At 33.2% G+C, this 22,065-nt stretch overlaps 3 protein-coding genes across 16 annotated transcripts; 2 read left to right on the top strand and 1 right to left on the bottom strand.

Annotated features, from left to right (window-relative positions):
* Positions 1-766: 766 nt before the first annotated feature.
* Positions 767-8,725, top strand: LOC120088340 (protein DJ-1 homolog A-like). 3 transcript variants are annotated; one of them, XM_039045575.1, is made up of 9 exons: positions 767-995; positions 1,086-1,286; positions 1,744-1,893; positions 1,995-2,177; positions 2,408-2,488; positions 3,373-3,573; positions 3,643-3,783; positions 6,918-7,146; positions 8,350-8,725. In XM_039045575.1, the coding sequence occupies exons 1-8, from the start codon at positions 855-857 to the stop codon at positions 7,122-7,124; spliced, it is 1,305 nt and encodes a 434-aa protein (XP_038901503.1). In that variant the 5' UTR covers positions 767-854; the 3' UTR covers positions 7,125-7,146; positions 8,350-8,725. The 3 variants fall into 3 exon arrangements, with proteins under 3 accessions (XP_038901503.1, XP_038901509.1, XP_038901495.1); XM_039045581.1 differs by having other exon boundaries at positions 8,316-8,725; XM_039045567.1 differs by lacking the exon at positions 8,350-8,725 and having other exon boundaries at positions 6,918-7,406.
* Positions 8,726-12,283: 3,558 nt separating this feature from the next.
* LOC120074245 (cold-responsive protein kinase 1-like) lies at positions 12,284-18,455 on the top strand. 12 transcript variants are annotated; one of them, XM_039027350.1, is made up of 10 exons: positions 12,285-12,457; positions 12,544-12,675; positions 13,316-13,400; positions 13,492-13,575; positions 13,671-13,789; positions 14,714-14,844; positions 14,955-15,168; positions 15,252-15,489; positions 16,279-16,429; positions 17,766-18,413. In XM_039027350.1, exons 4-10 carry the CDS (start codon positions 13,571-13,573, stop codon positions 18,135-18,137), a joined length of 1,230 nt encoding a protein of 409 aa, XP_038883278.1. In that variant the 5' UTR covers positions 12,285-12,457; positions 12,544-12,675; positions 13,316-13,400; positions 13,492-13,570; the 3' UTR covers positions 18,138-18,413. The 12 variants fall into 12 exon arrangements, with proteins under 12 accessions (XP_038883303.1, XP_038883278.1, XP_038883266.1 ...); XM_039027338.1 differs by having other exon boundaries at positions 13,486-13,575; XM_039027346.1 differs by having other exon boundaries at positions 13,307-13,400.
* Positions 18,144-21,151, bottom strand: LOC120074239 (ABC transporter G family member 10). The gene has a single exon (XM_039027297.1). The coding sequence runs from the start codon at positions 20,690-20,692 to the stop codon at positions 18,854-18,856; it is 1,839 nt and encodes a 612-aa protein (XP_038883225.1). The 5' UTR covers positions 20,693-21,151; the 3' UTR covers positions 18,144-18,853.
* Positions 21,152-22,065: the final 914 nt, after the last annotated feature.

The raw sequence follows: 22,065 nt of genomic DNA, 5'->3' as shown, positions 1-22,065 counted from the left end.
GAGGATTTCCAAACACTAGGGAATATTCTAGATAACGTTTAGGAAACTTGTCAGGCAAGCCAATCTTTCCCAAAAAATGGGTTATTATAATAATTATGTTATTTTTACATTACTGAGGGCATATTGATAAAATTTCTTTCCCATCAATCGAATTTATTCAAAAGTTAAAACAATTAATACAATCTCGGGTCTGATCTCACTCGAGAAGGCTCGAGAAAAACCAATTTATCAGAAAGCATGCTATTTTTTAAATGTGAAAAGTAAATGGGGTTATTTTGGACAATTTCCCTTCAAAATGTTCAATTTAGTCTCCATACTTTTAATTTTGATTCATTTTGGTCTCTATACTTTCAAAATATTTATTTTGGTCCTTGTACTCTCAACTTGAGTTCAATTTGCTCCTTAAACTTTCAGAAAGTGATCACTTTGATCCCTTAAAAATGAAATAAAACTTAAAATGAAGGGACCATAATAATCAATTTTTAAAAGTTTCAAGACCAAAATTAACCAAAGTTGAATATATAAGGACCAAAATGAGCTTTTTAAAACTACAAAGACCAAAATGAACAAAAATTGAAAATATAGAAAATGAATATTTTGAAAGTACAAGAATAAAAATGAATCAAAATTCATAGGAGAGAACCAAAATAGCATTTAAATCTATAATATAAATAGAGTAAATGACGTGGCAAAATCATAGTGAACGCGATCTCCCACGACGAAAATCATTCATTGAAGATAATCCACCGAATCATTTCCACCATAGCCAAAAGCTCAAGCTGAAGCACCGATGCCTCCAGAGTCTAGAACATCGAGAGCAACTGTAAATTACCCGTTCTGCCCTCCCAACAAATATGGCAATTTCCCATTTAGTACCTCATTTGCCTCTTCTACGCTTTTCTCTCACTGCGACAAAGCTCACTCCTCAATTCCATTCTCACAGATACCGCTTCTTCTCCATCCGTGCTTCCATGGCGTCTCCCCCTGCTCGCAAGGTCCTCTTATAGCTGCTCCATTGAAATATCTTGCTGTTTGATTTTTTTGACAATTTGTTTGTGTTTACAATCTCGTTGTTGAATGTTTAGGTTTTGGTTCCGGTTGCGAACGGCACCGAGCCGCTTGAGGCAGTCATCACCATTGACGTGCTTCGACGTGCTGGAGCTGATGTCACCGTTGCTTCTGTGGAGAATCATATTCGTGTTGATGCTGCACATCAGATCAAGATTGTTGCGGATTCTCTCATTTCTGATTGCACAGATACTGTTTTCGATCTCATCGCACTTCCTGTACTAACGTTTTCTCCCTCGTTTTTGTACTTATATGCTGTATATTTGGCTATGTTTGTTTTTGAGAACTTGTTGATTGAAGATTGATAAGCGACGACGGTTTCTGTTTCCCACAACGTCCGATTCCTTACATTTTGAATCTCCCAGTAATGATATTATTAGGCCTTTGATTTTATTGTAAGTTATCTCAGTACTGGGGGACTACTCATACCTCTGCATTTATATCCATCACGTTAGGTCATCAGTTTTCTGCATTGCTATATTGATTGGATCATGGATGATTTATCTTGTCTGCTTTGAAATTTTAAGCCTAATGATGCTACCATTATGAATTACTCTGGTTCGTCAGATTCTCATTTACCTTTTCTTCATGGACTTGGTTCATTTACTGTTTGTTTTACTGAAGCATGAAATCTCTCTCTCTCTCTCTCTCTCTCTCTCTCTCTCCATGTTCTAGGGAGGTATGCCAGGTGCTACCAGCCTTAGAGATTGTGCAGTTTTGCAGAACATAGTGAAGAAGCAAGCTGCTGATGGTCGACTTTATGCTGCCATCTGTGCTTCACCTGCAGTGGTGCTTGGATCATGGGGTTTGCTGAAAGGGTTGAAAGTAAATTACCAGATATTTTTCTTGAGATTCAAGTCATATTTTGATTTTATGATGAATTGTTTACTCAATTAAACTTTTATTTTAATACTTGACCTTAAAAGGCCACATGCTATCCATCATTTATGGAGCAACTGGGATCTAATGCCATTGCTGTTGAAGCCCGAGTACAAATTGATGGCCAAGTTGTAACAAGTCGTGGGCCTGGTACTACCTTGGAGTTTGCTGCTGCACTGGTTGAGCAATTGTATGGGAAAGAAAAAGCCGACGAAGTTTCTGGTCCTCTGGTACAGTGCTTTCTCCAATATTTTTTTTTGCTATATTTGTATATGCTGTGTGTACATTGAACTAATGTACTGGAGACGTCTACTGCCTTTGTTTATCAATTCTATTTCCTTCTCATGACATACGATATTCATCAATTTCCAGAGTGAATAATGTTTGTATTTTCTTGTAAAAAATTCTGAGTTGCTGTATCATCTGCTTATCTATATGCTCCTTTTTAATGTCTAATCAGTTGTTGCGTTCCAATCATGGTCATGAATATACCATAGCTGAGCAAAATCAAGTGAAGTGGACATTTGATGATGGCCCAAGGGTAAGGTTTATGTCTTCTATTCAGTTACCATGGTTGCAATCATTTTAACTAACTCGTCTAATAATTGTCCCTTCTGCTTACTGAAAGTGGTTTTTTTTTGTCATGTTTAAAATATGATGTGTATATCAATTTCAATATCTGTACATCAGTATGTATCTCATTGCAGTCATTGGATGCTAGGTCTACTGGTCTATGACAGAGAGAGTTGGGAAATAAATTCTGATTAACATAGCTTGTGGAAGTTGGAAGCTCACTTGTGATAGAAATGCAACTTGGGTGTCTTTTAGAGAATATAACCGGAAGAAATTGACAGCATTTTTCAAGTCAGTAAAAAGGCTAAATTTCCTGAGGAATGGAGTTATTTGATATGTATGCCTGAGTGATTACTAGGATAAACCAGTAGCATCTGCTCACCTGCGAAATCATGTTGGATAGTGACAAGCTATCTCTTCCTTCTTGTTTCGGTTTTAGTTTGGGATGTGTAGCACCTTTATATTTCCTGGGATTCTTAGAAGAGTCGGAAAGTGACATTCTTTGGCTGGAAATTGAGATTAAGTCAAGATTTAGAAACCAAATTGATGTAAATCTTTTGCACGGCAAGAAATGTTGTATCTACACAAAGTTCAACACCTTTGTTAAGACAAGGATCCAATTACGATTTAGGAGCTATCTTGTTCATTAGTTATCATAATTCACAATTCATAATCATGGGGCATTTTCAGTGTTTTTGAGGGTTGCTTATATATAGAACAATATGAAGAATTATCAAATTGGTATTAGCTTATTAAGTAGATAATTTTATTTAAGCAGTGTTGGTGTACATTTTAAATTTGAAATGAGAATTACCAGGGTTATAGTGGGTAATATTCATACTTTGCTTTCAGATTCTCGTACCTATTGCTAATGGTACCGAGGAAATGGAGGCTGTTATGATCATTGACATTCTTCGGAGAGCAAAAGGGGAAGTGGTGGTGGCTTCTGTTGAGGACAAACTAGAGATTCTTGCATCACGGAAAGTTAAACTGGAGGCAGATTTACTTCTTGACGAAGCTGCTGAACAGTCATATGATCTAATTGTTTTGCCTGTAAGTTCGAATTTTTCGATTGTATGTATTAATGATTGAATTGAACTAATTGGACCTGCATGCTTGCAGGGCGGGCTTGGTGGTGCGGAAGCATTTGCAAAATCTGGAAAACTGATTAACCTGCTAAAAAGGCAGAGAGAATCAAACAAACCCTATGGAGCAATATGTGCATCCCCAGCTTTGGTCTTAGAACCCCACGGCATGCTGAAGGTATTATCTTAACATATTTTCAATTACCTTCTCCTGATTATGGCCATACGTACTATGATCACCCTAAATGGAAAATAAAAAATCTCATTCAGCACAATTTTCGCTAGACGAGAGTGCATCGCTTGTAATTAATTAGACCCATTAGTTTCATGCTATTCCAACGAACGTGAGCTTTCACACAATCATAAGCTCAGTAAATTGCAGTGTGAATATTTTGAAAATGAGACTGAAATAATTTGAAATATTCTTCAAATGATCTTCGGCCAACCACTTCTTATTCTGAACTTTCTGCATATTGGTTATATCTATAGTATCGGTTAAAAAGTTCAGCTGAAAACTTTATCCAGTTATTAGTTATATCATAAAATTTTTTACTCCCAGATATCCCATAATTCAATCTTAGTTCCCTAATTTCAAACCTGGTAAAGGAAAAATGCAATGATTTTCACTACTAGAAATTTTGGTATAGACCATGCTCATTAAGCTGTGGTTAATTTGAATAGACTATGGTTTTTCGACTATAGTCTATTTCAGACTCTAGTAGCCTATAATATAGACTATGGTTTACATCAATCATAGTCTATATTTATAAACCATAACTAACTTCAATTATGGTTTTTATTGTCATAGACAATGGCTGACATTAGTAGTAGTCTATATAATATAAACCACAGTTATGTCAACTACTACCTGCGTTAGTCATAATATTTTACTATAAAGCATGGCGACCAAGATTAGGTGTTATATATATTCCAATAAACTATAGTTTTTGACAACCATAGTCTATTAGAGTAGACAACGACTAACACTAAAAGAGAAATTATTTAGATGGACCTCCTTCTTCCTAAAGTCATTAATCAACTTCCCAATAGCCCACATGGATCTTATTCAAGACCATTTTCCACTTGTTCTCTTCATGTTAGGTGTTTAGGCATCAACACAGAACGTCGCATCACTTTGCATGTGATTCTGAATGACATGTTTTGGTAGTTCAATTGTCTTTTATAGCTAAATGCTAAAAGTTCGGGTACATTTAGTGTTGATCACGTGCTTCGTATAACCAGCACCTACCTGGAGGACTTTGAGGAAGAGCATTGGTGTGGTTCTTCTCCAATCCAATAATACCATTGCTCATGTTATGAAAAAGTCTAGACATACACTTCCATCTTTTAATATCTTCACCTTTGTACCATCATTTTAATACATTTTGGACTCTAATACCTTCACCTAAGTCCAAAATGTATTAAAAATGATGGTACACAGGTGAAGGTATTAGAAGATGGAAGTGTATGTCTAGACTTTTTCATAACATGAGCAATGGTATTGTTGGATTGGAGAAGAACCATTCCAATGCTCCTCCTCAAAGTCCTCCAGGTGCTGGTTATACGAAGTGCATAATCAACACTAAATGTACCCAAACTTTTAGCATTTAGTTGCGAAAGACAACTGAACCACCAAAGCATGTCATAAATAATATTCAGAATCATATGCAAAGTGATGTCCAAACACCCAACATGATGAGAACAAGTGGAAAAGGGTTTTATATAAGAGGTGGATTATTGAGAAGTTTATCAATGACTTTGGGAACAGGTAAGTTATGTCTAAATCATTTCTCTTTGGTTAGTCGTTTAATAGACTATGGTTGTCATAAACTATAGTATATTGTAACATACAACACCTAATCTTGGTCATGCTTTTGTAAAATATCATGGCTAATGCCACTCGTGATTTGTAAGTACATAAACCATGGCTGACATCAGTTATGATCGATATTATAAATTAGGACTAATATCAACCTTTGGCTATGACAATATAGACCACCACTGACGTTAGTTATGGTCAATAAATATAGAGCACGACTGGTGTCAACCATGGTTTATATTATAGATTAATATTGAAATAGACCATGGCCAAAAAACTATAGTTTTTTCAAATTACTCGTCTTAACAATCATGGTATATATCAAAATTTGCAGTAGTATTTAAATTTTCTATGGACCTTTTCCTCAGCCCGCTGATCTTACATATGGTATGATCTTAACATATAAAATAGAACTAACTTCATTCTTAGGATCAGTGTTGTTAAACTTGTATGTTACTGATAGGTTTGGAACACTTTTCCTTATTTTATTAATAATGGGGAAGAGTTTGAGAGCTCCCCTTCTCTCCATCAGTCTCAAATATGAGAATTGATATAAATCTTAACTAACTCTCATGGCCTCAAATGGCCTTACAAATACCTCCTCTCCCATGGGCCCCCTTTCTCTCTCTTTTCTGTTTTTCCTCTTCTAACTAACAATATTCCTTGGCCCTACATTCTCTCAAATTTCCCTAACTTACTCATTTTCTTTCATTTTCTTTCTTCTTTCATATAACTTGGTTATTAAAGGCCTATCAGTTACACAAGTGGTATTATACGAGTCTAAACAGAACGAAGCTAAAATGAGTTGGCACATTCATCTAAATCGGAAATGAGCTGAATCATTTGATTCATAAGGTTGAATCGGAAAAACATAGGAAATTGCAAGTTCCGATTCGAAATTGAAAAAGGAAAATAGTTTAAAACAAAAAATATCATTGGCCACAGTCGAAGGCTTTTTGTGTTGGGATGGCCACAACCTCCGGTGAAGAAACGAAGTGAAACAAAAGACAAAAGGGAAGAAGAAGAGGAAATAGAAAAATGGAAATGAGACTGAAAACCTGGGAAATAGAAAAAGAGGGAAATAAAAGAACTATGAGGAAATGGAAAAGACAAGCTGATATTTCAAAATTATAAATTAAAATTAATTGGGTGCCTCTTTTTTGAGGAGACGATTCTTTTCTTTTTATTTTTCTTCAATTATTTTTTCCCTCTCACAGTACGTTATATGCATATCACATTACATTGATTTGATAATTTCAGGTTTCTGTTTTACATTACATGCATATCAGATACATTGTATTTTCTTCTCCTCACTTATTTTAAAGTTATTTACTGTTTTTTTTAATCTATTTTAGACTTAACTATTTATATTTATATTTCAATATTATTTATCAAAATAAAACTTACCATACACGATACATTTTGTGGTGCTTGATACATTACATTTTAATTTCAATACTCCTTTCGTTTCATGAGTTAACAACCTTGTTCAGGGTAAGAAAGCTACCGCTTTTCCTGCATTATGTGATAAATTGTCCGACCAAAGCGAAATTGAAAACAGAGTGGTGGTTGACGGAAACCTGATTACAAGCCGAGGACCTGGAACTACAATGGAGTTTTCTCTGGCAATCGTGGAGAAGCTTTTTGGAAGGGATACAGCAGTTCAGCTGGGAAAAACAATGGTCTTCATTCAGGATTAAAGGTCAATCCAGCATTCTCACTGTGAGTGTTCCATCTTCTTAACTATCATGGATGAGTGGAATGACTTGTATTAACTGGAGGGCTGGATTCTCATTTGAATGTGTGAATCCACTTCTAAATTTTGTGTATATATGTTTTCGGAAATAATATACTGCGCTCTGTATAGCCTGAAATGCAAGGCCACAACATGAGGTTTTCTTTGTCAATCTATGTTTTTCGAGTCCATATTAGGTGGAATTATGGATGATTAATAGATCCTCTTTTATCTTTCTTTAGTTCAAGCTGATCTGGTTAAATGCAAGGGAGGAGGGTATGTGCATGTTGGGAATCTACATAGAAAAGATAATTATACCTCATTTCTTTGTGATGGAACTTCATGTTTTATTTGATATGATAGCAAAATTTATGGAGCTCAAGTGGATATTTGATCTAAAATTAAGATTCAACTCGAGAATGATGAACTCAAAGAGGATCATTGAAAAGAGAAACATTGAGAATTTTACATTTAAATAAATAAATTAATTAAATAATTCACTATAAGGTATATGAGTTATTTTGACTATTGTTAGTTGAGTGGAAGTTCATGTTTATCTAATATGGTAACAAAGTCATGGAGTTCAGATAGATAATTGATCCAAAATTAGGAATTGACTCAAGAATGATGAACTCAAAGAGGCATCATCGTTGAAAATTTCACATTAGAAAGATTAAAAAAGATCTCATAATTTTTATAAGGTATATGAGTTAGTCTAGTCATTGTTAATTTTGAGATGAAACTTTATCTTTATCAAATTGTGTAATATATATTTGTTATAAGACTAAGTTACAAAAAGGGGATTTTTTTTTAAAAAAAAAGAAAAATAAGGGAAAATATTTACACAAATAGCAAAATTTAATTATAGTTGTGATAGAAGTCTAATTGTCTATCAGTGATAAAAACTGATAAAAGTCTATCATGGATACTATTAGTGATAGAACTGATACAGTCTTCCTACTGATAGACGTTGATAGAAGTCTATCAATGTTTATTAGTGTATTTTTTTGTGATTTATGTAAATAGTTTGATATTTTTCTTGTGAAAATTTCTCTTATAAAAATATCCCTAGTGCTTTTTTTTGCGATTTATGTAAATAGTTTGATATTTTTCCTGTGAAATTTTTCTTATAAAAATATCCTTGGATGTTTTTTAGGGGAATATATTCTTATTTTATTCTTCTCTTCTAGTTGAAGCAAAAACGACAGCTTCAAGAGAAGAATATTTTGTGGATAAGGAATTGGCTTATAATCGACGTGAAAATGACGCTGAAGAACTATAGTGAAAGATGATGGTCTCGATGTTAGCGTTGAAGAGAAAAAGAAATTGGAGGAAGTGAAACCCTAAAATTGCGTTGAGGAGGAGCATGATTTGATTCAAATAAGTGAAGGTATTTTCAATATTTTCTTTTCAGCCCATTAGTGAAATTGGGTTGGACTTAATTAGTTTGACAATCTTGTAAAATCAATAAATATTGTCCATAGGTCTAATTTTAGAAAACTTTTTAAACATTATTGCAACCGTCTCTTTTTTTATATATATATTTTAAAATTACCTTTAGAGTAACAATTCTAGATGAAAACATGGACCTAAAATGATGTGGTGAGGTGGTGGTCTAGAACCAGAATTTCAAGTACCATAATGTTTTAAATCAGTCATATCTTTTATTATTATTATTGTCATTATTTTTTTTACAATAATACATTCAAAAGCCAAAAGGCCGAAAGACCTACAAGAATACATCATGTGATAAAAGTAGAGTAAACCATTATGGAAAAGGAGAATGAAGGATCAAAGATTCTTGTGCCTCCAAAGAAAAAGAGACATCCCTATATCACAAGTTAAGTTCTTAGCATCTTTAATGAAGAGGCTTAGAAAATGTCGATAGTAATATCGTTCAACAGATTAATCGCTTCCAAATAATCAGATTCAGGTAAAGGATTCTCGAGATGTATAAAGAGAAGATATCTCGTCTCAAGTCCAAAGTCAATAGTCATCGGTTCGAGAAGTTTCACCTCCTTACAATAAAAATATACAAACTTAAAATCGGTCAGTTTCACCTGTCCCATTGGAATTTAGAAGAACATCTAAATAAAAACAAAACAAAAGTGAAAAAATAATACAGTTGTGGAATTTGGAGATAAATAATAAATTCAATTTACTTTTCAACAACCACTTCAAAACGTCTTAAAAAATTCAAAAATCTCGTTCCATTAGCATTAAATTTCGAATATTTTCTCCTACTCAAAGTCTTAACTTTTCTTTTTCCCAAAAAAAAACCCTGACATTTAATTATTAGAATAATCATTGTCTAACTAAAGATGAGACATACAAAATACATTTAAAATAACTTTATTATTTCTTTTTCCACCTTTAAAACAGGGTATCCTTAAAAAAAAAAAAAGAAGAAAAATAAGAGATTATTGAGAAAAGATAATTAACCAATCAAATTACATCAAAAGTAAAATTTTCAAATTTAAAAAGTAAATATTTTGATCTTCCAAATATAGCAACTATATAATTTTTTAGGGTATATATTCATTTATTTTGTTTCGTGGAATATCGTTAGAGTCTATATATCAAATGCTATGTATCTCAATAGTGTAAACTATAAAGTCAAATGTACTCAATTATACTCTCAAAAGAAAATAAAAAAATGATGTCAACTAAGTCAGTGGTCTCCTTCCATTCATTACTAAAATGTCAAATAGGTCTGAGACACATTGAATATAATATTAAAATTTCAAAGACTTGAGATACATTGAATATAATATTAAAATTTCAAAGACTCGAGGGGTCATATGTTTAAATTTTTCCCACATATCTTTTAGAAAAATTTTCACAAATAAGAAACAAGTATCAAACTATTTACAGAAATAGCAAAAAGAAAAAAAATAAACATTGATAGACTTCTATCAGCGCCTATCACATAGTATCAATGATAGACTTCTATCAGTTTGATCTATTGCTGATAGACATTGATAGATTTCTATCAATCTTTATAAAAAAAGATTAAATTTTGTTATTTTGTATCAATAGTTTTATTTATTTTATTAGTTTTGAAAATCTCCCTATTTTTTAATTAAATGGAGGTGCACGTTTGGAATCATAAATTTAAAGTTTTTAGATTAAGAAAAAAAAACATTTTTTCTCATTTTAAGAATGTAACCCGGTTGCATGTCATGTTAAATAGATAATTTACATTTTATTAAAGAAATAAAATATATTAAATTATTGCCAAAATATCCATTTATACTCCAAAATTCAATTTAAACCCTAAACTAAGAATTGTATCAATTTAAACTTTTAATTTTTGGGGTTGTATCAATATAAACCCTAAATTTTGGGATTTAAACCTTAAACTAATAATTATATCAATTTAAGCCTAGAACTCTCATATGTATATCAATTTAAACCTTGAACTTTCATATGTATATCAATTTAAACCTTGAACTTTCATAAATATATTAATATAAACCTTGAACATTTCATAAGTGCATCCAAATAAAACATAATTGAGAGTTTAATTGATATAATTATAAAAGTTCAGAGCTTAAATTGATACAATTATTGGTTTGGGGCTTAAAGTGATATAATCTCCAAAGTTTAGAGTTTAAATTGATACAATGATTAGCTTAGGATTTAAATTGATATAACACCCAAAGTTCAAAATATAAATTGATATTTGTCCTAAATTATTTAGGATATGAGATTTCTTTTTAATTTTAAATGCTCCATATTTCTTCCACTTATGTATTTTTTATATTTTATTTTCATATCAGTATGAAACTGACTATTTGAAAGTAAAACCTCAAAAGTGATTTAAATCTTCGACATGTTAATTGATGATATATATTTTAATCAATTGAAATTAACATACATATTCTTTTCTACTCATTAATAATGGGGTGGTTTGGTATATGAAAAAAAAAATCAAATCTTACGATTAATAGTAATTTATGTAATCAATACATATTAGCCTTTATTATTATGTGACATCTAATCAAAATTTTAAATTAAAACTTGAAAAAGTCTTTATTTAGAAATTTCCTCTTTATAAATACCATTGAGCCCATTTCTTTTGCTTATTTAAATATAGTGGGATCCACTCTCAACCATCTTATATCTTAAGAAACTACATGGAAAGAAAAATAAGTAAACGCTACCATCATAAAATCTTATTCTATATAACTATGGGTTACCCATGAAATACATCACAACAAAGTCACAAAGAAAAAAAAAATCAAATAAGATAATTTCTTAAAAAAAGATGAAGAAAAATAATAAATATGTTGGATGAAACGTTGATTTTTTTTTTTTCAAAAAAAAAAAAAATCTATTTTATGTTTTTTTTTTTTAAAATCACCTTCCATGAATCGATGCTATAGTGTTTAGTAATTTGATATCCTGTTAGTTTTGTTCTTCTTTGTATTACTAAAAAAAACACTCCATATCAGAAGTTTGATAGTTGGATATGAGTTCTACACCTTTTTAACATTTTTTAATAGTTTTTTTTTCCTCAAGATTCTTTTCAATAAAATGATTACCATTTCAAAACAAAATGAGAAGAAACTTCAAATATGAGGGCAAGTAATTTAAGTATCTTATGAATTATTCTCCATGTAGATTTTACATTTTCTTAATATGTAAAGCTTCTTTTTAAAAGTGGTTTTGAAGTGATCAGCAATCATTTTAAACATCCATTTTATAATCACAAGTTGGCTAAGGATACTTAATAATAGATCTAAATTTGTTAGAAGCGTTTTTGTTTTTGTTATCAAACATTTTATAAAAATTAATATTTTTGTTCATTTATAATCAATTACAAATGTGCAAAGAAAAAAAAGTTTAAATTAACATTTAAATATCTCAATAAATATGAAAATAGAGACCGACCGATTTGGAATGCTGATTACGATGAAATGTTAAGACCGATGTTGAAATGATAGCGTGAAACATGAAAATAATGGAATAGATTGGGTTGAAAATAAAGAAATATAGTAGAAATTACAAATCAGATCCAAAATTTTAAGTCTAAACATTGACTTGAGATTACAATCTATTACAAACTCATTCCATTACCATATTCGGACTAAGTTTAGAAACTATCAATATTTTAATGAAAAGCAATTGTGAAAAAAAGGAAAAAGAGGAAGAGAGGGAGAAAAAGAAAAAACAAGTGGGTTTTTGGTTGGTTGGCGAATGTGAGTAGCCGGCGTAGAGGCATAATCTTCTTCATTCCGGTTCGTTCAAACCCACTGTTCATCTTAGGACCGACGAATTCCACGCGCATGAATTGTAATCTCTTTCTCTTTCTGCGATTTTTGTTGCATTTTACTCAACACAACAACAAATTTCCATACCTGTTTGTTGTTTGAATTCAGTTGGACTCTTTTCGTGTTGCTGTTTGCTTCTTTTCGCGTTTGGCTGTTGTTATTCTGCTTTTCGAGAGAGAGGAGACAATTTCTTCCAGCTCTACTTCAGGTCAAAACTGCCGGAGACTTGTTGCAGTCGAGGTGAGTTCAGTTGAAGTTTTTGTTTCACTTGGATGAGAATTGAGTTAGAATTTTCCTTCTATTATTGTTCATCGTTAGTCTGAATTCTCATTTCTCAAGATCGTGCTCTTGAGTTTTCTGAAATTTTTTTAGAGTTCTCGATTATGTAGCCTAATCAGCATCGAATTTAGCTCAAGTTCGTCAGAACTTAGAAGGTTGTTTTAGCTTAAGAAGTTTGTTAAATCCTTGCTTACTGAGAAAGATCGGAGGCCTGAATGGATTATTCTAAGCTCAAGAGAGCTATTTACTCGGTTAATCCTGATGAAATTATATGAAACACAAAAGCGCTCTTGGTTTCTAATTCTGATTACTTCGTTTGGATCTAGATAATTTCATGGAATGTCAAAATGAGTGTTATCATGTCTTCCTAAATTGCCTGCTTGCGTCAGTGTTGAGGTCACGAGTGCCTTAATTTCGCTTCTTTCTTACGATTATATTTGATAAGCGGTACCAATTTAAACAAGAAAGTTCCTCATTTCTGGAAAGTGGAAACTTACTGTTATTGGGATCAATCAAGATTCTCGAAGTGGCAGAATAGAATGGACACTCGTGTTGTCTTTTAACTGTTTATTTATCCTAATTTTTCGTATAGCTTGTTCAGATATGCTTAAACACAGCAGATTATAACGAGTGGGTCCCATCATGATCGTACGCACAGTGTACACGTTTGTTTCTACTTTTACGAGGTTGGATTTTGACCATTAGTAGGCCAGATTCTCTTACATCCCAGTAAATTTTTCTTCTAATAAAATACATCATTTCGTGTTAAAGAATCAGACACTTGTTCCAGTAATATTTTTCATTTGTTGATGTCAACCGACTATCAGATTCCTCTATTGGCCTTATTTTTTTGCTTATGAGGTAATTCCATAAGAAATTTGAGTACTTGACAAACTCATACTGTGGGTATATGTCTAAAATTGACTTTTATTTATTATTATTTTTTTTAATGGCAGTGATTATTCATTGTTGGATCGGAAATTGAGCATAATAGAAGTTGTGATGACTTGTTTCTGTTTTTGTTCAAAAAGAAACAGAGATTCGTCGGATGCACAAACAATTGCAGCAGTTGAAGGTATGCTGGTTTAGCTTGAATTCGCACAAGTGATTCTGCAATAATTTATTCATATATGATGGCTGTTGTATGAGATACTTGGCTAGAACTTTAGCTGCATGACACTTCTATCACGGCATCATGAACAAAAGTTATTGCTTAAATGAATAGGTCTACACTGATGAAAGAGGATCCAACCCATCAGAAATCAATGGCTTTATTATACGTAATTTGTCAAATTTCTTGAAATTTTTTGGTGTAACCTTGCTTGAGGTGCAACATAGATGACCATAATTGGATAATTAAAAATCATATTTCCAATCTTCTATCGTTAAGAAAAAGAAAGGTCTGTTGATAAAAAGGGTGGTGTTGTCTGAGTCCAAGATTTTAAAAAGAGAGAAAAAAGAAAAACAGATTTCGTTCTTTTCATCCCTCTTTCTCACTGGTCTTATGTGGCATTGTTTGTGTTTGTCTACGAGTGTACAAGGATTCAGTTTCAGATTATTTAGTAGAAAGAGTTATTTTTCGTAGAAAAAACTCTTCGAGCAATGTTCTATTATGAACTTCTTGCCTCCATTAATTTTTCTCTTGTGCTCTCTTATTTTCTTTTTGTAGAAAAATTGCAAGTCGCTACTGCATCCTCCCACAATTTTACTAAATAACTCAAATCTTCCCCCTTATCCTTATTTGGCCAATGCACTTGGACCCTGTGTCTTCAATTTTGATATTAAAATTAGATTAAAATTCTCTTTTTTCCTCATCTTCTTCGGGAAGTCAAGCCATTTCATGGTCTTTCATTTGAAGAAAATTTTAAAATAAGATTTGGTTTCATTACGTCGAAGAGATAATAAACCATCAAATTATTTATCTTTTCTGAGGACTGAGATTTTTTCTAGATCATATGATTTGAACTTTTTAAATGGTGTTGTTTAAGCTCTATAATAGGTTTATTTGATACAGAGATTTCAAATATTCCGAACGTTCGCTTGTACTCATACGAAGAACTTAGAAAAGCAACTGAAAATTTCAGGTCTGAAAACAAACTTGGACAGGGAGGTTTTGGATCTGTCTACAAGGTATAGCTGAAGCAGCTTCTTGTGGTTTCTTGCTGATAGCTAATGTCCAAAAGTTGTTTCTTCAGACCTCCTGGTACTGAGTTCTGTTTTGAACTATTTCACTTGAGCAGGGAAGGCTTGGAAATGGAACTCTGGTTGCCATAAAAGTACTATCCATGGATTCAAGCCAAGGGACACGGGAGTTTTTGACAGAAATCAATGTGATCTCAGTTATAAACCATGATAACCTGGTTAAGTTGCATGGTTGTTGTGTGGAAGGGCAGCACCGGATCTTGGTCTATCCTTACCTAGAAAATAGCAGTCTTGACAAGATGCTTTTTGGTGGTTAAATATCCTGTTTTGTTTTAGTCTCTCAGTTCTGTCGTTTTCCCAGAAACAACTTATTCTAATGGAACTTCTTACGATAGGTAGAGGACATGGGAATATTCAATTCAATTGGCAAACAAGGTGTAAAATATGCATTGGCATTGCACAGGGGCTAGCTTTCCTTCATGAGGAAGTCCAGCCGCATGTTATACACAGGGACATCAAGGCAAGCAATATCCTGCTTGATAAGGATTTAGCCCCAAAGATTTCTGATTTTGGTCTTGCTAGACTACTCCCTGCTCACTTGACCCATGTTAGTACACGTGTTGCCGGGACAGCGTAAGTTGTGTATGCTAGTGATGTTAAATTTTTAATCTCAGAAAATTACAGAGCTAAAACCTTTGAAATTGATATTTACTCTCCCTATATTATTTAGTATCTTTTTCTGAAAAGCTTTGTGATGACTGTTTCTGTTTGGAGTCCTCATGTAGTATATTTCTGTGACTGCTCTCATGTTGCATTAAGTTCTGTTCAAGTCTGGATGACTTTGTATGTTGTTTGTATTTTAAACATTCATACAAGATGGTATGCAATTGGCAACTTGTATGAAAGTATGTACACTCAATAATACGATAAACTGACTACATATGTTTGTAGAAGTTGATACTTCTGGTCATACAAAATTTTCTGATCTAATTGGAATATGCGATGATAGTAAAAGGTGATGCTGACAAATTGTATGTCCTATGCTAGTTTGTGCTGTTCTTCTAGATGGTCTGTGTTCTCTTAGGAGTCAGGACTATTGCTCCTTCATTTTCCTTTTTAATACCCAAAAAATTTTAACCCTTATTTGTGCATTGAGTTTGAATTAGAAGAAATTGTTTAACCTTGCGATTTTCATATTATTCTAACTTAACAAGGGATGAAATGTTCTGACAGACCTCTTGCCTATCCAAGAGAACTTCTGGTTCCACTAACCTTAGTTCTCTCTGTTTACTAACTACAAGTTCTGACAAGCAGACACTCTCTCGAGTTTTGCAATCTCCCCTTGCAAACCCACAATTTTTACTTTCTTTTGGAAAAAAAATAAATGCTATAACTAACTCTTCTGCTGTTTTGTTTATGAAGAGGTTATCTTGCACCTGAATTTGCCATACGGGGGCAAGCGACGAGAAGAACAGATATTTATAGTTTTGGTGTCTTACTTTTGGAGATTGTTTGTGGGAGGTACAACATAAATAGACGATTACCTGCTGAAGAACCATATCTTCTTGAAATGGTATGCTTTAGTTGCTGTTTTTGATGAAAATAAAAGGTTAGGTGGGATGTAGTTGGAGTTGATTGTACAAGTCAAATGAAAAACCTTTGATAACTGGGCATTCCTTGTAATTGATTCCAAATGACTTTATAAACATGTGCACTAACTTTGTCATGATAGGCATCAAAACCTAGCCAACGAGACTGTATTAATGTTACTCTATGGTTTGTTGAACTTCTAGATTCCTTCCATTTTTTTTTCAAAGATGGACATACTAGTGTTTTTCTAACAAAAAATCTTCAGCCCTGAGAATCCAGAATTTTGAGTACAGTATTTGGTTAAGTATATTGCTCGAGCGCAGCATTATAGTTTCTGAAATGCGTTCCAATATTTGTTCAAAACTTAAGGCAAACAGCCCTTTCTTCTGGCATTGGATGCAATCTTAAATTCAGACTTCAATTAAGACAAAAATGAAATCATAGTCTAAATATACAGCAAAAAATTTACATTATATTTTGAGGTGAATTTCCTAGAAAGTTGTATGTTATCAGTGACAATACTATTATGCCATAAGTCCCAGGATCATGCTCTTCATATAAGTCATAACTCTCAATATTTTTATCAAGATAGATAGGTTCCTATATATTTTTCAGTAGTTGGGCTCCTGCTTCTAGTTCTCTTCCCCCAGGCCTCAAGGTCTATGGTCTTTAGGTCTGTGCTTCCATTTATTATTTTTTTTACCGTTCTATGCTTCTGCTTGTGTATACACGATACATCCGATGCTTTTACATATGATGTGCAATGTGAAGATGCAAGTTAATGAAAACATGTAAAAGATCTCTCTCTTGCCACAGCATGACTTGAGAGGATTGTTAAATTCATATGAAGTTGATGAACTGGTTAGTGAAACCTAAGAAGAGGAAGGGAAGCTAGTTGGAGCTTTGCTTTCATCTCACCTTGTCTTTTTGTCTTTCAAAGAATATAATTCGTTTTGTGTGTGAAATGATTAATGATTTTTAGGTAACTGTAAATACAAAATTGATACTTTAAATCTGTTCTCTTTATACACGACTTCATTTGGTTTTCTATTCAAATTCCTTGAGGTGTTTGTTGATTTATATATAACAATGGAATTTGGAGAGCAGAGGAAAATGTTTCATTTTAAGAAGAATTATACTAATTCCTAGAAATTTTGATGAGTAAGGTTGGAAATATTGAAGCATATGGGTAGAACATGCATCCTTTTGCAATAAAAATGTGAAGAAAGTACTTTAATATGCAATGGCTAGTTTGGAATATATTGTCAGTCTAGGCTTAATGTGTTGGTAATGCTAACAAATAATTGTAAATGCTACAGGTGTGGGAGCATCATCAGAAAGGGCAATTGCTGGAATTGGTAGACCTGTCATTACATGGAGATGTTGGGACGGAGGAGGCCTGCAGATACTTAAAAATCGGTCTTCTTTGCACCCAAGATATGCCAAAACTCCGTCCATCTATGGCGACTGTTGTCAAGATGCTAACAGGTGACATTGATATATCTGATCAAGCAATATCTAGACCAGGAATGCTTTCAGAGTTCATGCTTCGAAAAGATGTACTATGCAAAAAGGGAGAGTCGACAACTGAAGACTCAGGAAAGCCAATTGATTCAACTTCATCATCAGGATACATGGACACCTCGTATGCTACGATAACTTTCAATTCGATATTTGATCGTAGTAACTGAGTTAGAAATTATTTGTTGGTTAGCAAGCCTTCTAATTAAAGGGAGGTATATATTTATTTTTTTTGTTCTATCATGAATACATACTTGAAATCTACTATGACACTTTTTCCACCTTCATGTGTCAGTAACTAACTGTGTTGTCTTGTAGGAGTTTTTAGTGATGAATTTTCAGTGAAAATCACATGACGTGTTGTGTTCTCAAGGTGTATATTGAACAATTCTTTGTATTTTTTATACTTTTGTCATGAACAAATGTTGACATATTTGCATGTAAAAGATATGGAGCTGCTTAATGTGTTGTGCATTTTGATTGTTTGATATCTCTCTTCCCTTCCCTCTTTTTAAACAAAGAAAAAGAGAAACTCAAATAGAAATTCCAAAAACCAAAACCAAAACCATCTTTTTATAAAAAAAAAAAAAAAAAAAAAAAAAAAAAAAAAAAAAAAAAAAAAAAAAAGAAAGAAAGAAAACAGAACCTATATGTCTTTTTCGAATTAAATGATCTCTTAAAAGATGAACCAAGAACTTCCTCACTATTAAGATATGGAGGATCAACATGGAATATGCTTTATGATGTCATTACTTCTTTATAAAGATGCAACATTCTAAAATTTTCAACAAATCTGAACAAAGAAAATATAAATAAATTTGAATGAAGTCAAGAAGAAAGAAAACTACAAACAAAAACAAATATCTACCCATATAGGCTAAAAAATCTAGCTCCTGGTTCTGTTACATCTGTACCACAAGATCACAAAAGAGAGGATTCTGTACCCAACAATGAATCCCAACATTACTGCCAAATTGCTCCATTTTTGTGACTGTTTTAGACCTTGTTGTCTTAAGAACATTTCTCCATATGTTGTACATACTCCTTGTTTGGATTCTATGCATCTTCCCTTCCCTTGTTCTCCTCCATACTCATTTATCAAGAAACACTCAAATGGGTACTTGAAAAGACTCAAATAGTGCACAAAAATCCAGTAGTTGGGGATGTTCTTCTTTGAGATAAAGTAACCAGAAAAGAGAAAGAAAGACCCCATTAGCCCTGCTATTACTGAGTTTCCTGTAATGAAATTTGGGACAAGAGCACTGAAACATGCTACAAAAGAATTGGACATCAGAACGACCATCCAAACGACTAGAGAGAAGTAAAGGAACCCGAAAACTTCATTTTTAAAGCCAACCAACCAGTAAACACTGGCTGCAAAGAGGAGAGAGACCATCATAAGGAAAGGGAGAAAGATGAGGGTGTTTGCTAGAACATAGGAAGATACTCTGTAAGCACCTCTTGATGTCTCTCTCATTAGGATCATTCTTTCTCTCAAGAAGATTGGAAGACCCTCTGTAGTTGAAGATAGCAAGAAAGTGAGACTAAAGGCGAAAAACCCGAGCCGGGTTTGCAATGCAGTTTTGCCATTATTATTCCCAGTTTTGAAGAATATGGTCCCAAGTACCAATCCAGCCACCATGGCTTGAATGACTCTTGTAGCGAAGAGTTGTTTGGTCCTAAATGTGTTTTTGAAAAATCTTTGTCCTAGTATTACAATTTCCTTGGATCTAGAATTTTGGTAAGAAACAGGTTCTTCGTCTGTCTTGTTGAGGCGTAGAACTCTCATTGTCTGATTCTCAACCCTGTTTTGTAGGTAATGGAGTCTATTGAAAGTTTCTGAAGTATGCATAGCCAAGCTGTCCACAACATCAATGGCAAATTCAAGCACATTGACATGGTGAGGGATCTGATGATTAGCAAGCTTAAGCCTCTCCTCAAGATGATCCAGTGATCCATTATGCATCACAACTCCACTAGAAAGCAGTATTAGACGATCAAAAAGTTCCAGGATTCGAAAACCGGGTTGATGGATGGTTAAAAGAACAGTCTTACCTTGGCTAATAACCATTCTTCTAAGCACTGACATAACATGAAGTGCTGAGACTGAATCCAACCCTGATGTGGGTTCATCAATCAAAATCACAGCTGGGTCATGAACCAATTCAACTCCAATCGAAACTCGCCGTCTTTCACCTCCCGAAATGCCTCTGTTTGATCCTCCTCCAACCCTTGATGGTGCTACGTGTTCCAACCCAAGGTCTTTCATCAGCTTCTTCACTCTAGATTCAGCCTCTTTTCTTCCACCAGCAAGCCTCAGTAGAGCACTGTACATGAGTGTTTCTTCAACTGTGAGGAAAGGGAAAAGAGCATCGTCCTGCGTGACGTATCCCGAGATTCTTGGGAACATTTTCTCAAGCATATGTTGATCATTAACAAGCACTTGGCCTGAAATCTTCTTCAAAGGTATGTTTCCTCCAAGAATCTCTAGCAATGTTGTTTTGCCAGCCCCACTAGGACCAGCAATGGCTGTAATCTCCCCAGCTCGAGCCTCACAATTTACATTCTTCAAAATGAACTTGGGACCTCTCTTTGAATTATCACCACCACACAGCCAATTCAACCCATCAAAACTCTCACTTATTTTGTAACAAAGATTTCTGGCTTCTATTCTGTAATGGCTTCTCTGATCAACTGAAATAGTCCTCTTCATTGGCAAGCCCATGAAGAAGATAGACAGGAAGACAATGAGAGAGAGAGATTAAGGTGTAGAAAGAGAGAGAGAGAGAGAGAGAGAGAGAGAGTTTGGCTCCAAGAATGCCTATGAGAAGATGAGCTAACCCACCAAACTTATGAATATTGTGAGAAGTTATATATGGGAAGGCAAGAAGAGGAAAACCATAGATATTTCCATTCATAATCTAGGCAGCTTTTGAACAACAAGATTTGACCTGACCATGGTCTCCATTTCCATAATTCCATTCTCATTTTTAGGCTAAGATGAGTTCGTTCGTTCGCTCGTTCGTTCTTTTTTTTTTTTGAAAAAAAATGAAAATGTAACGAAAATTGGAGATATTATTTGAAGCTACACTACACTACTACAACGGGATGGGATAACAAAATTTTTTATCGTAAGATGTATGAGAGGAAAAATTAAAGATGATTAATATGAACCGACAAATTTTGAACTTGCATCAAATAATTTTAATGAGATGGCTTCATTGAACACATTTTAACATTGCACAAAAGGAGTTAATTTCTGGTGAGCTGCATGTTGACTGCCTAATTTTGAGAGTCTTGTGTGTTGGGTTGCTTCACCATCTTTTGCCCAACTCTTAAATTTAACACTTCATCTATTTGGTTTTCAAAATTCTATGCTGACCCCAGTGTTCAAAACCTACACCTGTACTTATCCGGGAGTTAGTTATTTTTTGGAATAATTGAATTACGTAACCAAAACGATTTCCCTTTTCCATTTTTTCAAATTCAAATCCCCTTGGTGGGAATTATCGTTTTTTATTTTAATATTTATATACATATATATTGTTTGTAATGTTAGGCTACCTTTGCTAATGTAAAACATTATGATAAGCCTCCATGCAAAAAGAATCTAAAATATTATCGGTTATTTACTTTTCAAAGAACAAGTAAAAGGGCAAATGATGAAGAGTTAGTAAAAAAGAAAAGGTATTCCCACACGTAATAATTATAATTATAGGACAATGGAATGGTAAACAACAACAAACGTGGGAAAATTTTCTATAGTATGCTAGTATAGACATTTTTTCATATTACCTTAACTTGTTATGTGTCATGTCAACATATTTTAAATACAGTGAGATCAACTGACATTAATATGAGGTCCATAAATATTTATAAAAATAAATTTATAGTATCAATAAGGGGTATGGTACTTCTATAATATTAAAAGAATTCTTAAACAAATGTAATCAAATGGGGTCAAATTTTTAAATTAGTATTGATAGATTATATTTACAATGAGGTCAACATGACTTAGTTTAAACTTATGGAATAGTCATAACTCAATTTGTTGTTTATTCATATTAAAATGAATTAATTTGCATGATAATTATTTTA

This window comes from Benincasa hispida, chromosome 1, assembly GCF_009727055.1.
Source record: "Benincasa hispida cultivar B227 chromosome 1, ASM972705v1, whole genome shotgun sequence".
In the NCBI taxonomy this organism is placed as follows: Eukaryota; Viridiplantae; Streptophyta; class Magnoliopsida; order Cucurbitales; family Cucurbitaceae; genus Benincasa; species Benincasa hispida.
The sequence above is the reverse complement of the archived record's forward strand: the minus strand, read 5'-3'. Positions and strand labels throughout refer to the sequence as shown.

What these genes read in the sequence shown, in the direction of transcription:
- LOC120088340 (XM_039045575.1), top strand. Translation starts at nt 855, where the DNA reads ATGGCAATTTCCCATTTAGTACCTCATTTGCCTCTTCTACGCTTTTCT. An exon ending in GTTTGCTGAAAGGGTTGAAA is followed by an intron (nt 1,894 to 1,994) that starts GTAAATTACCAG and finishes TGACCTTAAAAG; the next exon opens with GCCACATGCTATCCATCATT. An exon ending in AACCCCACGGCATGCTGAAG is followed by an intron (nt 3,784 to 6,917) that starts GTATTATCTTAA and finishes AACCTTGTTCAG; the next exon opens with GGTAAGAAAGCTACCGCTTT.
- LOC120074245 (XM_039027350.1), top strand. An exon ending in TGACAAGATGCTTTTTGGTG is followed by an intron (nt 15,169 to 15,251) that starts GTTAAATATCCT and finishes TTCTTACGATAG; the next exon opens with GTAGAGGACATGGGAATATT. An exon ending in AACCATATCTTCTTGAAATG is followed by an intron (nt 16,430 to 17,765) that starts GTATGCTTTAGT and finishes TAAATGCTACAG; the next exon opens with GTGTGGGAGCATCATCAGAA.
- LOC120074239 (XM_039027297.1), bottom strand. Translation starts at nt 20,692, where the DNA reads ATGGGCTTGCCAATGAAGAGGACTATTTCAGTTGATCAGAGAAGCCAT.